This window comes from Saccopteryx bilineata, chromosome 5 (genome assembly GCF_036850765.1).
Source record: "Saccopteryx bilineata isolate mSacBil1 chromosome 5, mSacBil1_pri_phased_curated, whole genome shotgun sequence".
In the NCBI taxonomy this organism is placed as follows: Eukaryota; Metazoa; Chordata; class Mammalia; order Chiroptera; family Emballonuridae; genus Saccopteryx; species Saccopteryx bilineata.
The window spans coordinates 248,665,120-248,679,248 of NC_089494.1; the positions used below are offsets into that span (position 1 = coordinate 248,665,120).

The window sequence follows — 14,129 nt, forward strand, 5'->3', positions numbered from 1 at the left end:
TGCCTCAGTCATAAAGAAATCTCAATTGAGCACCCACAGAGCATTAGGCTTTAAGTTACACAACTTCCTGGTGGCCCTTCCAAGGAAAACAGTGGTCAAATGTACCCAGAATGAGTCAACTTTTTTCCTTGGGTTGTTAACTATAAGTCAATTAAATGTTAGGGAAATCCTAACAAAAATGATGATATTGGTTTTGAACCATCTTATTTCCTTTTGACAGTAATTACAGAATTTTGCCAGTTGTCTGTTAAGCAAACTCCCAGTTCACAATAATAAAATTATGTCATCAGGTGGCCCAAATAAAAAAGAAGAGACTAGAGTAATATGCAAGGCACTCAGGGAGCTCTAAAACTGAAAATGATGTCTCTTCAGAAGCATATGATCTAGTTAGGGGCCAGACACAGAAGCAAGTTTTCTCATGTTCATCTTTGCAACACCTGGTGAGGCAACTGGCAGAGAATCCCATTCAATAAATATCTGTCTCAACAAATTTGCTATTTGCCTTTAAAAGTTTTACTTGTATACAAACTGGCAAACACCATAGCCACATATCTAGTCAAATATAATCTAGTCAAATAGCGCTTCTCAGTATAACTTAATGAGTTTATAAGAAAAGATATACAAAAAAACTTCGCCCATTGTGAAGTAAAAATAAGTCACTTTAATATACACACTTTCACTTCTGTAAATCCAACACTGATTCCTACTATGTGTGCATTCCCATTTAGTTTGACTTCCTATTTTTTTAAATTCCCAACATGCAGCAGCCTTCAATGAGTTAGTTCAGCTGAACTGTTTATTCTTAAAAGAGTACAATGAACTTTGTCCTCAAAGAGTTTTATCAACTTGAACATTTCCAAAGAGCCCTATGAGGCTTCCCAGCATGGCGGTTTTTCACTACGTTTCCTACTTGGAAGGTGGCAGAACAGACGAGGGTCTGCCCGAGTGCCCTGGTTGGAGTCGCAGCACAGCACAGCACGGTGGGGAAGCAGGGGAGGCGGACTCACAGGCGGCTCTCCAAACGCGGCTGGCTGAGACAGCTTCATTGTGAGAAAGTGAACCAAATCACGAAAACCTTCCTAATGCCGAGATCTGTCCCAGGGTTCTTTTGCTACTTAAGAAGGGAAAGAGTAATCCTTGTGGGACGGTACTTTTATTTATGGCATCGCAGTTTTCTTCTCCAGCCACCGTTCTACCGCCAGGTGATTGATTGTGCTTGCTGCAGAATGCAGAGCATGAAGACGTCTAACTTGCTAACTGGGGCTGGTGACAGCCTTCTCACTTCCTGCCAAATGGATCAGACCACACTTTTAACCCTAGAGGAAGAAACATGAATAAAAACAGGATTCATCTGTAAATTTCCTACCACTCCCCTCCACCCCCTGCAAATAACATGACATTAGAATTGAGTTGTGCGGTTGACAGGCAGTCGGCGGTGCTTGACAGCAAGCGGCCGGGACCCTGGAATGGAGCGGCCGGCCCGGAACCCACGGCAGCCACCAGCCACGGGAGACTAGTAAATGGCTCAGAGATTGCCCCACCACAGGAAGGTAAGTATCTGGCCTAGTTAAAAATCTAAATTAAAAAAGGATGTTGACACAGATCACAAGAGTTTGGGCTAATAAGCTGGAAACCGTTCATCCTCAGCCAACCTGGATCATCTCAAAGTTCCTAAACCATCCGACCATAAAGGGAACGCCTGAGCTTTGTATAAAGCTGAACCCCACGTCAATTAAAACAGCGCCCAAGTAAACAGTCTTTTCCCAGGAGGACAGTGTTTAAATGCGTGCTTCGTAAACACGTCTGTAAAAACAGCTATTCTCACTTCATATTTAACTGTGCACATCACATTTTTACGCCGACTTATCAAATGCAAGAGGAATGTGCAAACTTGCAAAAAACATTCTGGAGGGAAATAGATGAAATCTTGGGGTGACACCTATAAAGTGGCAACCGCTGTAAAAAAGTAGCACAGTCACAATCTAGGCTTACAGGGGAAAGATTTCTCCCATTGCAAAGCAAACACCCTCTACACACGCATGCGCGCCTGTGTGTGCACAGATACAACTATACAAAGGACACTTAGTTTCGATTTTGAAGTTTACCTGGTGGCTGCACATCTTCTTGAACAATACCAGCCCGATTGATAGCTTGTTCCTTCTCTGAGAAACACAACAGAAAAATTAGTTTTTAGCTGGAAAGGAAAAATTACTTTTCAGCAAGAAGGGGAGGCAGTGGTGGTGGAAATCTTTTATGTTTACACGGGACAAAGACAGAACCATTAGAAACCAATGTATGAGTGTTACTAAATTCAGAGACGTCATTACTCCAGGTTATGGAAATTAGACCCTACAGCAGAAAGCCTGGGCATTTTCAGTAAAAGAAAGCCATATTTCAAACGCAAAGTTCCCAACTAACATCTTTCCTCTGTGTGTTCAGCATTTTTGGGAAAGCTACAAAACAGAGAAAGAACAATTTTGAAAGAACGGGTGGGCGTGACATTATGAGGGAAGGGTGCTGATCTGAAGGAACAAGTACAATTAACAGAAAACATGGAGTTTATGTCTACAATGTACTTCACTAAAGAGCCAGGCCCAGAGCTGAATATGCTATGTTTTTGATAGGAAATAGAGCAGAAAATTAATCTTTGGGTGGGTGGCTTTGGTTTGGGTAATTGAAGCTTCCCTAATTGATTGCAGGTGCTGTGCCAATTAGAAAGTGCGTTTCAGCTACAGCCGCCTAACCGATCTCTTTGGAGATATCCAACAGGCAAGGGCCAAGAGAAATTGGGCGTTTTATGTCTGTGGGCTTCAAGCACTCTGACACATCTTTCTAAATGGTTTATGATAAACCCAAGGTCTGTGAAAACAAAGACTTATTATTATACGTACGGTGAAAAAAAAAAAGGTGGCTTTTCAGGGGAAAGACTTGGAGCCAAAGGATGTTTACTACTAAATTATAGTAATTAAATGTTGCAATCAGACCTTTGTTTTAATCAGGCTGACGGTGTTTCTTTAAAGCCACATTTAGCTCTTACTTAATATTAGGCCATTTTCTTTACTCTGACCTCTGGATTCTCATAAAGGTACACAAGCATAAAGGTACAAGAAATAGGGTTTTGCAAAATTGAATATTCATTGAATGTGCTTCTCCAGCAATGTGACAGAAAGTCAATTCTCGGTGACCTACCTGATAGTTTTATCAATGCTAAGTTTTGCCTTGGCAAACAAAACACTGGGCAATAGGGATCATGGGAATCTTGATATCCAGTTCTAAGAGAGACAGAGAGAAGACAGCGCATAATGGAGCCCATTCTAGACAATGGCCAGTTGTGGTTTCACCAGGCCTCCCTGAAGAGCAGCCGGTGAATGCCACCAAGACCATCTGGACAGGACATGCCAAAGACTTCTTCCACCCAGAGTGGATGGTAATGCAGCCTCTGAGGCATCAGACTTTCCAAAATAACTCAACAGGTGACCTCATTTCCTAAGAGGCTGAGGTCCTAGAGGACGGAGCCCTAGTCCACTGTCAACACGGAAGTCTCAAAGTACGGATGAGCCTCCAACATGCTCTTAGAAAGTGCCAATCTTCCTGTCATGGATCGTGCCAAGAACAAAGAGAGATTATTTCCCACAACCTAAAAGATCCATTCTCCAGGACTATGGAAGAGGTAAGTGATGAGCTTTAAAAAAAATAATCGATGGCCAGAAAGCACTCTAGCCCCGCCGCTTTAAGGAGATCAGACACCCTGGTGTGCCGAACCTTCTCCTAGAAGCAGGTCGAGCACAGCCAAAGCGGCTGGCAGACCGCCACGCATCAAAGGAAGTTGACTTTTGATGGCAAGGGCAGAATGCCTAATTGTGCTCGATCCTCTTATGATGCAATGGAGGACCAACCAAACAGAAAGGAATCCCTGTCTTGATACTTTCTTGCTAATTTCTAATGAGGTTAGAGAGAGGCTGAGGATTCATTTTTAAAAGACCATAATCTCTTTTTAATCCTTGTCCTTATGCAGCCACGAGGTTTTTTTTTGGCTTGGACAGGGAATTTAAATTGATTTGCTGAACCTGTTCCTATCAAGTGATAACCAGTATTAGCATCCTATCTACATCCATTCCCTGGTTCTTTACTCCAGTAATGTTTTATAAATACTCTAAGGCCAAAGCAGTCTTATATAAATTCATGATATGACACAAAGACGCTGTTTGTGAATGCAGAATATGCTAAAAGGAAAACAAACCAGTCCCTCAGGATTTAGCAAGTACATCTTGATGATGTTGACAGTTAGGTTTCTATTTTGTGGTCATTAGAGAAATAGCATATGTCTATAAACCTCAGGAAAAGGGCGACGCAGAAGTCAGGGGTTTCACTATGTGAACAAATCAGAATGAACTAATTACTGACTTTTCAGTAGTGAGCATGCTTCTATCAGGAGCCAAATGATGAAAATGCAAATACTGGGCCTGGAGCTCCGCGCGATGCAATGCCGGCTGGAGGAGGCCCCATTCCGGAGTCTCAGCAAGCCCGACTCTGCCCCCTGGTGCTGAGGCAGTGGTGTGATTTGTAGTTTTAATTGAGGATTGTTATTTCTAGTCAAAGGGCCAAGGTCTATTAGTAAACTGGTAATGCATACAGACTGGCAGATTTTTGTATGGTAGTAAAAGAAATCACCCAATTATTTTTAAGTCTCTGAAAATGAAAATATATCCTTACCTCGGCCTCATCTTCTCCTGCCAATAAGCAGTTAAATAAAAGCAACTCACAACCTCAGTAATTGGAAAAATGGCAACATTTAGACTAAACATTAGATAATAGCATGGTATCAATATTAAATTTCCTGGATTGAATAACTGTATAGTGATTATGTAAGAGAATGTCCTTGTTCTTAGGAAATACATGCCGAGTGTTTAGGAATGAGAACTCACAATTCTTCCTCTCACTCTCCAATGGTTCAGCAAAACAACAGCAATCATTCTATCATACGTAGATATAATTATTAATATATGTATATATGTGTCTATACATGTATGTATGTATAGATATATTTTACATTGGGGAGAAAGCAAATGTAGCAAAATGCTAACTGGTAAATCTAGGTGAACAATATACAGGAATTTATTGCACAACTCTTAGATCTTTTCTGTTGGTTTGTTTTTTTCTTTTCTTTTTTTTTTTTTTAACAGAGACAGAGAGGAGAGAATCAGAGAGAGGGATGGATAGGGACAGACAGGAACAGAGAGATGAGAAGCATCAATCATTAGTTTTTCGTTGCAACACCTTAGTTGTTCATTGATTGCTTTCTCATCTGTGCCTTGACCGCGGGCCTTCAGCAGACCGAGTAACCCCTTGCTCGAGCCAGCGACCTTGGGTCCAAGCTGGTGAGCTTTTTGCTCAAGCCAGATGATCCCACGCTCAAGCTGGCGACCTCGGGGTCTCAAACCTAGGTACTTCCGCATCCCAGTCCGGTGCTCTATCCACTGCGCCACCGCCTGGTCAGGCTTTTCTTTTTTTTTTAATAGCAAATATATATACAACTGCAAAACAAATATAAGGAAGTCTGACAACACTGTTGGACTGTTCCATGATGATTACTTCAAAGTAGCTTTTTTAAAATAGCAAATATAAAATTTAGAAAGTACTCTTCCAGTGCTCCCATTTGCTGCTGTTGCCCAGACACATCCATCATCTAGATGTCCGGGGGTAACCCAGCGGCCAGCCGCCCTGGTGGTGAGTGCGAGCCTGAGTGTGAGCAGCAGCTGGAGGGACAAACGGCCACCGCCAGCACTGGCTCCTCCCAGCCTGGACACACTTCTGCCTCCTCACCAGGCAGCCTCGGTGAATCCAGAGAGCTCTGAAATGCCGCTTAGAAAATAACACTCATCTGGCCGTGCATCTCATTTGACTCTGTGGTGAGAGGAATAAAAAGCATATTCTGAGCACCTGGCATTCGATGAGAAAATGCCCTTCCGGTAAGAATCATTTCCGCATCAAGCGATTTCTTGTAACTGTTCTCGAACCCTGTAATACACTTTTAGCTGGGAGCAGCAGTGTGCAGCTAAACACGCCACCAGAGGTAGGAGAACTGAGGCTCTCCCGGCTCTGGCGTGTAACCTGCACTCTGCTGTTCAACACTTCCGGCTGTCAGGTGAGACAGGGCATCAGTAAGCAGCAGGCAAGCTTGGGGAGTTAGGGTCTAGTGTCCACCTAGCAATATGCTAAAGGACCTTGGACAAGTCACCTAAATGAGAGGACTTAAGGAGCACAGGGTCTCTGGCAAAACAAGAGTTTTATGCTTCTGCAGATGTGATAAATTTTAAAATGAACAGGATGATGGAAAACGATCTGATCTGGTCTCATTTCACAGGCTGGCCCAAAATGCCGTACATAGGTTGTTGCTAAGAGGCCACACTCAGGATCACTGTCTAGTTTTAGGATGCAAAGACAGGTTAGGCTTCGAGTTACAGCATCTTGACTCATCCCTGAACGTGGGCTCTGCAGACCAGCCATGCTGTGCCAACAGGGTGAGTGCTAAACGCAGCAGCATCCAGGATGCCCTCTAGGAGCACAGTGGTCTCCATACTTCTTGTCTGGGACCAGAGACCACCAAGGCCAACTGCCATCTCCCCCATGCTCATGTCAGGACCAAGGTATCATGTGCAGAACTGACCTTGTAGTTCATATACTGCCGAGCAAACTCTGGCTGAGTTAGTGAAGGAGCTGAAGATCGTAGTGAAGGTCAAGATGAAATCCCACGAGGCAGCCTGGTGACAGTGGCCTGCCTGATTATAAAGCATGGAAGATCTCCTTGGCTTGACTCTACCTAAGCAGCCATCCTTCTCTTTTCTGCTGCACTGTGGCTTCTTCCAGCAGAGGCCCTGGAGCCTGCCTGTCCCCACAGTCCCCATCCCCAGGCCGGGCAGCCTCAGTCAGCTAGTCCAGGTGAATGGCCCACACTGACTTGACACATAAGCCCTGCAAAGCCTCCCGTGCTGCCACTGGCCCCACTTCTCCGGAACTGCCCTTCCAAGAACTGTGGGCTTCTGCTAGGTCTGCCCAGAATCTTGAGGAAACAGATAGATGAGGGACAGTCAGAAAAGGAACGCCCAACAGGAGAGGCTAAGAAGAGTGGCTGGGAGACAGAAGCAAAGGGCCAAGCCAGGAGGACAGGCAGAGGGGCGGTCACAGAAGCCCAGGGACGAGGACGAGGCAGGAGTGCCTGGCTGGTGGCTGTGCCTCTCACTCACAGACCCGACTTCCTGCATTACAGAGAGAACAGAAGTCATCACCCAGGAGTGATCACAACTTATCAACATCAAACCTAACTTAGCTGCGTCCGTACCAGCCCTTCCTCCCGAGCTGGCAGATGGGTGCCCGGCGTGGGTCCGACGCTCTCCCTCCTATCTGCTCTCCAGACTCCACACCACCTCCCGCTCTATGACTTGTCTTCCCTACCACTGTCTCTCTCTGTCCAGAGACTCTCTCGGCTCTTGGCTCTCCCATCTTTCTCACAGAAACTAGAATGACACTCTGCCTAGGCCCCTGGACCTGCTACAAGCAACACTGTCATTCTCCTCCCCTCCCGGCCAAACGTCCTTCATCACTTTAACATACTATTTACTCTCCAACTCACTGCAGTCTGCTTTCTGTCCACTACCAAACCATCTAAAGCAGCGGTCCCCAACCCCCGGGCCGCAGACTGGTACCGGTCCGTGGGCCATTTGGTACCGGTCCGCAGAGAAAGAATAAATAACTTACATTATTTCCATTTTATTTATATTTAAGTCTGAACGATGTTTTATTTTTTAAAAATGACCAGATTCCCTCTGTTACATCCGTCTAAGACTCACTCTTGACACTTGTCTGCTTGTCTCGGTCACATGATACTTTTTTTTATCCATCCCACCCTAAAGGCCGGTTCGTGAAAATATTTTCTGACATTAAACCAGTCCGTGGCCCCAAAAACATTGGGACCACTGACCTAAAGTATTCTTAACAAGATGACCTATGACCATTACCTCTAAAAAAAAAATCTAATGGCTATTTTCACTTCTTATCTTCCTGTCTCCAAGAAGCCTGGCCCTGCTGACCACACCCCTTTTCACGAAGCATTGTCTTCCTGGAGCTTGTGACTACAGCCTCTCCTGGCTTCAGGGCCTTCGCTCTGGCCACTCCTTCTCCGTCCCTCTGAGGCCCTGCTCTCCTCTGCTTGCTCTCCCAGCAGTGTTCACCAGCATCCTGGTCCCTGGCCAGCTTGTCTCCTTCCCTCTCTGAACACTGCCTGGGAGCCCTGACCCCTGTTCCCACCCAGCGCGAACACGCTGCATCTCGAGCCGCACTCAGCCCCAGGACCTCCGCTCCAGACAGCATCGCCATTGCCTATGCAGGTCTCCAAGAGCACAGCCTGACTCCGACAACTCAGGACACCCCAAAGGGAACTAGCTTGTCCTCGCACCCCCCAAAACGGACTCCTTCTTGTGTTTATTAATAATGACCCACGCCACCCTCGCCTCAGCTTCTGGAGCCCCACGGCTGAGTGCCCTTCTCCTTCCTCAACCTCCTCACCCTGTGGGCGATTAGCCGCACATGCGTGTAGCATTTCCTTCTTAATTATAGCTCCCAAATTCAATACTTCTTCCCAGTCCTGTAACCAGCAAAGTACAGCCTTCCTGCGCCTGCCTTCCTGCCTCCTGCTTTGACCCATCCAGCCCCGCCTTCACATCACAAAGCAACGCCTGCGAAGAGTGGATCTCATCACCTCGTTCTCCCGATTAAAACACTTCAGTGATCCTCCACTAGCCGGACTCTGAGGACTGCAGAGGGTTACTGAAGTATTTTAATTAAGCAAGATGATCAAATTCAAAGAACAAATGGCATGACAACAGCCACAACAGAAGACCCGGAGTTCTATACGTTTTCTAACAAACAAGAATGAATTTTCCCAGTTACAAATTCACACCAATGAAATATTAACATGTATTTCAGAATGAAGAAAATGAACCAGAAAGGAGTGAGATGTGAGAAGCCCTGGTGCCTAGAGACTGTGGGAAAAGAGAAACAGTCGTGACTATGAGCACCGGGACGTAGGGGGTAACAAACAGAAGGTAGGACTGAAGGTACTTCTGCCGCTAGAACAGGGCTAAGCGTTCTAAGGTCTTTGTATGTTTCATAGGCGGGTTAAAGATATGGACTAATTTTAAACAATCATAAAATAAATAATAATAATAATAATAAAAATAGAATGTAAAACTTTCAAACTACATGGTAGAGGAGGGAGAAATATAAAGCCTGGAAGGCAGAAAAGGAGAAGAAAATAAAAAGAAAGATAGAGCCTGACCTGTGGTGGCGCAGTGGATAAAGTGTCAACCTGGAAGCGCTGAGGTCGCTGGTTCAAAACTCTGGGCTTGCCTGGTCAAGGCACATATGGGAGTTGATGCTTTCTGCTCCTCCCCCCTTCTCTCTCTCTCTCTCCCCTCTCTATAATGAATAAATAAAATCTTTAAAAAAAAAAAAAAAAAAAAAAAAAAAAAAAAAAAAAAAAAAAAAAGAAAGATAGAGATAGAAGAATAGAAAACACAAAATAAGATGGAGAAAATAAAAGTAAATATAATAGTAAACATAATAAATGAAAATGAACTCAGAGATGATCAGATTGGATTTAAAAATCCAGGTTAGACTTAAGTACAAATAAAGGCTGACTATAAGAGGATAGATATACCAGGAAAAGATTAAACAAAAGAAAGCTGGTAACTAATAATATCAGATAAAATAGAGTAGGGGAGGAATAGGTGGAATAAAGAAGACCCCTATATATCATGATAATTGAAAACAGTTCTCCAGAACATTCTAGATTATGTGTACCTAATAATATGGCCTCAAAACAGCTAACAGAATTAAGAAGTTCTCTAATCAACATATATAGAACCTGTATCCAACCACCAGAGACCACACATCATTCCAAGCATATAGAAAATGTTTGTAAATATTGATCTGTACTAAGCCACAAAGCAGATCTTCACCGCTATCACAGAATCGAAATCACAGTCCACCTTCTTTGACTCCAGATGCATATAAGGTAGAAATCAGCAATAAAAGTAAACAGAAAGACCACCGTGGCTGCTGGTAGAGACTGGGTAGTAAGTGGCGCCTGGAGGAGGCAGGGGGACCAGCTCAGAGTCCACGCAGTGGACGGGGGAGGCTGGGCTGGACGAAAGGTGAGGGAGACAGAAGCGTTCTGCCTCGCTCGGCCAGGGACATCCAGCACCTCCCACAGTGACAAGTACATAGTAATTAGTAACATCCACGCTTTAAAAACAATTTTTAAAGCTAAATAAATGCTCGTTGAATGTGCTGAAATGAATTTAAGCTCCACGCTCCCAGCAGTGTTCCACAGCCATGTTCGCCTCACCTAACTGGACCCCAGTTTACTGTGAGGCTAGCCAGCCCTGGGTGTGTCTACCTGCTGACATCTCGTCTCATGTCCCTGCCCTTATGGCTCATTTTTTTAAACGTTTTTATGGGATGCCTGGTATAAGACTACACTAGGTGTTTCCATACCTGTTACCTCATTAAGAACACCCCAACCCTGTAAATTTGGGCTGGAAGCTCCATTGCTAGAGATGCGGCAAGAGGCCAGGCTCAGAGAGGTTAAGTACTTACTTTAAGGTCCTCATCTACTAGACACTCCTCTGCCCTACTCCCTTTTCTCCCTCCCTTAGAGAGGCAGTATGGCGCCGCCATGGTATACCAATTAAGGGTACTGATTCAAATCCCAGGTCTGTGACTCATCATCTGTGGGTCCTTGTGTAAGTAACTTAACTGTTCCACACTTCAGTTTGTCCACAAATAAAATGGGCACAAGGCTCACACAGCAGCTACCACAAAAGTTTGTTATGAGAACTAAGTCAGTTAACCCAGTACATGAAATGCTTGGAAGTGTGTCAAGACAGAATATGCATAATAAATTTTCAGTAAATACCAGTCATTTAGTATTACGTATCTCTGTTTAAAGAACCAGTTATGTCTCTCAAAGAAGAATTGGCCAAATTAATTGAAATTGAACCATAAAAGTGGGGCAGGCATAAAATGCCTTCCAGTGAAAAAGCAGATACTGTGGCCACTCATTCAATTTTCACCTAAAAGGCCTGATCTGTTTGCCTCAAGTGACTCAGACAACCACAGATTTTAGCGAATTTTTATAAGACTATTGTAGGGATACATGGCACAAACCCACACCTTGATAATGTGATCTAGACCAGGAGTTCCCAACCTTGCCATCATTCACATTTTAGGCCGGGTAATTCCTCGTCATGAGAAGCTGTCCTGCGCACTGCAGAAAGTTGAACAGCATCCCTGGCCTCTATCCACTAGATACCAGTAGCACAATCACCTCACTTCATCCCACCCCACTCCACCCCCCAATAGTGACAAGCAAAATGTCTCCAGATGTCCCCTGGGGAACAAAATCATTCTCAATTGAAAGCTACTGCTCTAGTCTTCAAAACTGAAACTTTCCTAGGGGGATCCAAAGCAGACCCCCTTGTCCCACGTTCAATTCTAGAGGCCATAATAAAATGGTCTGTGACAGGGATCCGATCAAGAATGATGATGGAAATAGATTATGCAGGGCTTCACACAGCCCTGTGTTTACCCCCGCAATCCCCCATGCACAGCGCACATAGGCTGGAAGGCAAAATGCACAGAGGCCATTTTAATCTTGGCTGATGAAAAGAAGCTACAAGGCCATTTAAGTGTGTATTTAAAATGCTCTGCCTCCAGAAACCAAATGTTGTAGCATTTGTAATGGGCAGAGCATTTACACGGAGCTTTCGCCTTCAAATTGCCAAGCTTTCAGCCTCCGCTAATATTCTCAAGGGGCAGGGTTGGCCCTCTTCCATCTTCAAGATGATTCAGGTTTCCTGGAGAACAAAATGAGCCTCTAATGCCTAATATTTTCTCTCTGACAGATGGTTTCAGATGTATCAAAGTGCTAATCCTTGCTGAGGTATAGGTCTCAAGGAAGGAGAGTTTGGCTTTTAGCATGATAGGACTTGAATGATTAAGGAGGAAAATTACTCCCAGGATATTCACCATTGTCATGTGAGCAACCAGCTTAAAATGAAGAGAGCAGGACCTGAAAAAAAAAGATGTGAGAAAAGAGAGGAAAAACTAAAAAACCCAGGTTAACAGTTAGGTTTGAAACATTTCCGGCCAAAGACATCACTGGGAGTGGAAATGAGGTTGCCAATAAAATCACCTTCTAGCTCAGCGTGATTAGGGTTTAATCTGCTTCCCCTACATCACCATTTCCAGCTACAGGGTGTGGAAGCTCTGGAGATGGAGGCCAGGGCTGGAATACTTACTTGCCTTGCAACTTACTAGCTGTGTGACCTGGGACATGTTATACAACCTTTCTGAGCCTCAGTTTCCCCACCTGCATCACGGGTAATAATACCTATCCCAAAGTGAGGTTGTGAAAATTAAACGAGCCAATGTATGCCTACGCTGACATATGATCAACGTTCGGATAATATTAATTGTAAGTATGAACTAGTATTTAGTGTGCACCTACTATGGGCAGACTGCTTTCATTACCACCTTTGAGTCTCACAAGAGGCTAAGAGGTTTGATTTTAGATATTACAGAAATATTTACAGAGGAGGACACTCAGGATCGGGGAGACTGTGTCACTCATCTAAGGTCACACGCACAGCAGAATTCAAACCCGGGTCAGCCTGACTGCGGGGCCTAGATCTTACCACATCCCCACCTTGGGGCAGGGAGTAATTGGGACTAGATCGCCACACTGGGTCAGAGGTCACTCACGGTATTCCTCCGGCCGCATTAGGGGCCGGAAGTAGATGGGGTAGAAGGCGGCACCGACCAAGGAGATGAAGCCGCCGAAAATGAGCGCGGTCCGCAGGTTCCGGGACATGGCACCCGCGGGGACGGCTCTGACCCGCTCAGAGGCCCGCAACTCGGGACCCGGCCACTTGCAACAGGGAATTCCGCGGGCGCTCCGGGGTCACAACACAGCTCGGAAGAGGCGGAGCTGCTTTCGCTTCCGGCCCTGAGGGCGTGGCTAGGAGGTGCGGTGGGGCGTGGTTAGGGAGAGGGTGGGGCCAGAGGCGGGTTTGGGGGCTGGACGGAGCTGGTGCGGGGGGTGGGGTGGGGCGGGGGGGGGCGGGGGGTAGGGTGGGGGCGGGGGGTGGGGGGGGCGGGGGGCGGGGAGGTGGGGCAGAGGGGGCGGGGCCTTACGCGCGCACCCGGTCCCTGTGCTCCCTGGCGGTGTAGGGCTCCCTGGCGGGTGTAATGCCCCGGAGGATCGCTAGAGATGGTTTGAGAGTGGAGCTTTTGTTGCGCTCCATTCTGCGGACCCTGTGCTGCCCCCTGCTTTGCCCTGCCCTCTCTGCCTGGCTCCCACCTTGGCCACTCTTCTGACCTCCTTTGCCACTCCCTCCTTTACCAACCGCACTTCCCAGTTCTTACCCATTGATTTGATTTTAACAACTGTCTACCATGAGCCCAATGCTCCCTGTGGCTCCCAGACTTAATCCTCAGTCGGCCCATTTTACAGGTGAGTGCACCATGAACTGGCAGCCCGGCTTTGACCAAGTCACTTGGCCTTTCTGAGGGTGGTTTGAGGGGATTAGAGACAAAGGGGCAATCGCCTAGCCCCGGATGGCCTGCAGGGGTGTTCTGAAACTCCAGCTACAGGGGCTTCAGAACCAAAACTAGCCTGGGAGGAATGTTGTTTCAACATCCATGCTTCAAGAAGACATTTTCTGACTCGGTTTTTCATCCCTTCTCTCTCCCTGTTCCCTTTATGAACGACAATGGGTAGTAAGTAGAGATCAGCACAGGGCAGAAAGCCAGCAGCCAGTCCCACAGATGGGACCTTGGGGCTCTGCCTTACTACCTGGAATGGTAGGCCACCGAAGACAGACATTGGCTTCCTCTTCTTCTAATTGCCATCCTCCATCGTTCCCGGGAGGCAGACCCAGCATATGATCTGTCCAGGAGTATACTGGGCAGCTGAGACTAAGATTCCTGCAGTCCTCACTCAATCTTGTGTTACAAATAAGAATGATACCAGCAGCTGGGAGCTGAGGCGCAAATAGGATATTTATCTT

General features: G+C 45.9%; 1 protein-coding gene across 1 annotated transcript; it reads right to left on the minus strand.

The window, feature by feature from the left end:
* Window positions 1-497: 497 nt before the first annotated feature.
* SMIM20 (small integral membrane protein 20) lies at window positions 498-13,067 on the minus strand. Its single transcript, XM_066280360.1, has 3 exons — window positions 12,823-13,067; window positions 2,106-2,162; window positions 498-1,316 (listed from the first exon to the last, which is right to left on the minus strand). Exons 1-3 carry the CDS (start codon window positions 12,929-12,931, stop codon window positions 1,279-1,281), a joined length of 204 nt encoding a protein of 67 aa, XP_066136457.1. The 5' UTR covers window positions 12,932-13,067; the 3' UTR covers window positions 498-1,278.
* Window positions 13,068-14,129: the final 1,062 nt, after the last annotated feature.

What these genes read in the sequence shown, in the direction of transcription:
- SMIM20 (XM_066280360.1), bottom strand. Translation starts at nt 12,931, where the DNA reads ATGTCCCGGAACCTGCGGACCGCGCTCATTTTCGGCGGCTTCATCTCC. An exon ending in AATGCGGCCGGAGGAATACC is followed by an intron (nt 2,163 to 12,822) that starts GTGAGTGACCTC and finishes TGTGTTTCTCAG; the next exon opens with AGAAGGAACAAGCTATCAAT. An exon ending in AGAAGATGTGCAGCCACCAG is followed by an intron (nt 1,317 to 2,105) that starts GTAAACTTCAAA and finishes TTCTTCCTCTAG; the next exon opens with GGTTAAAAGTGTGGTCTGAT.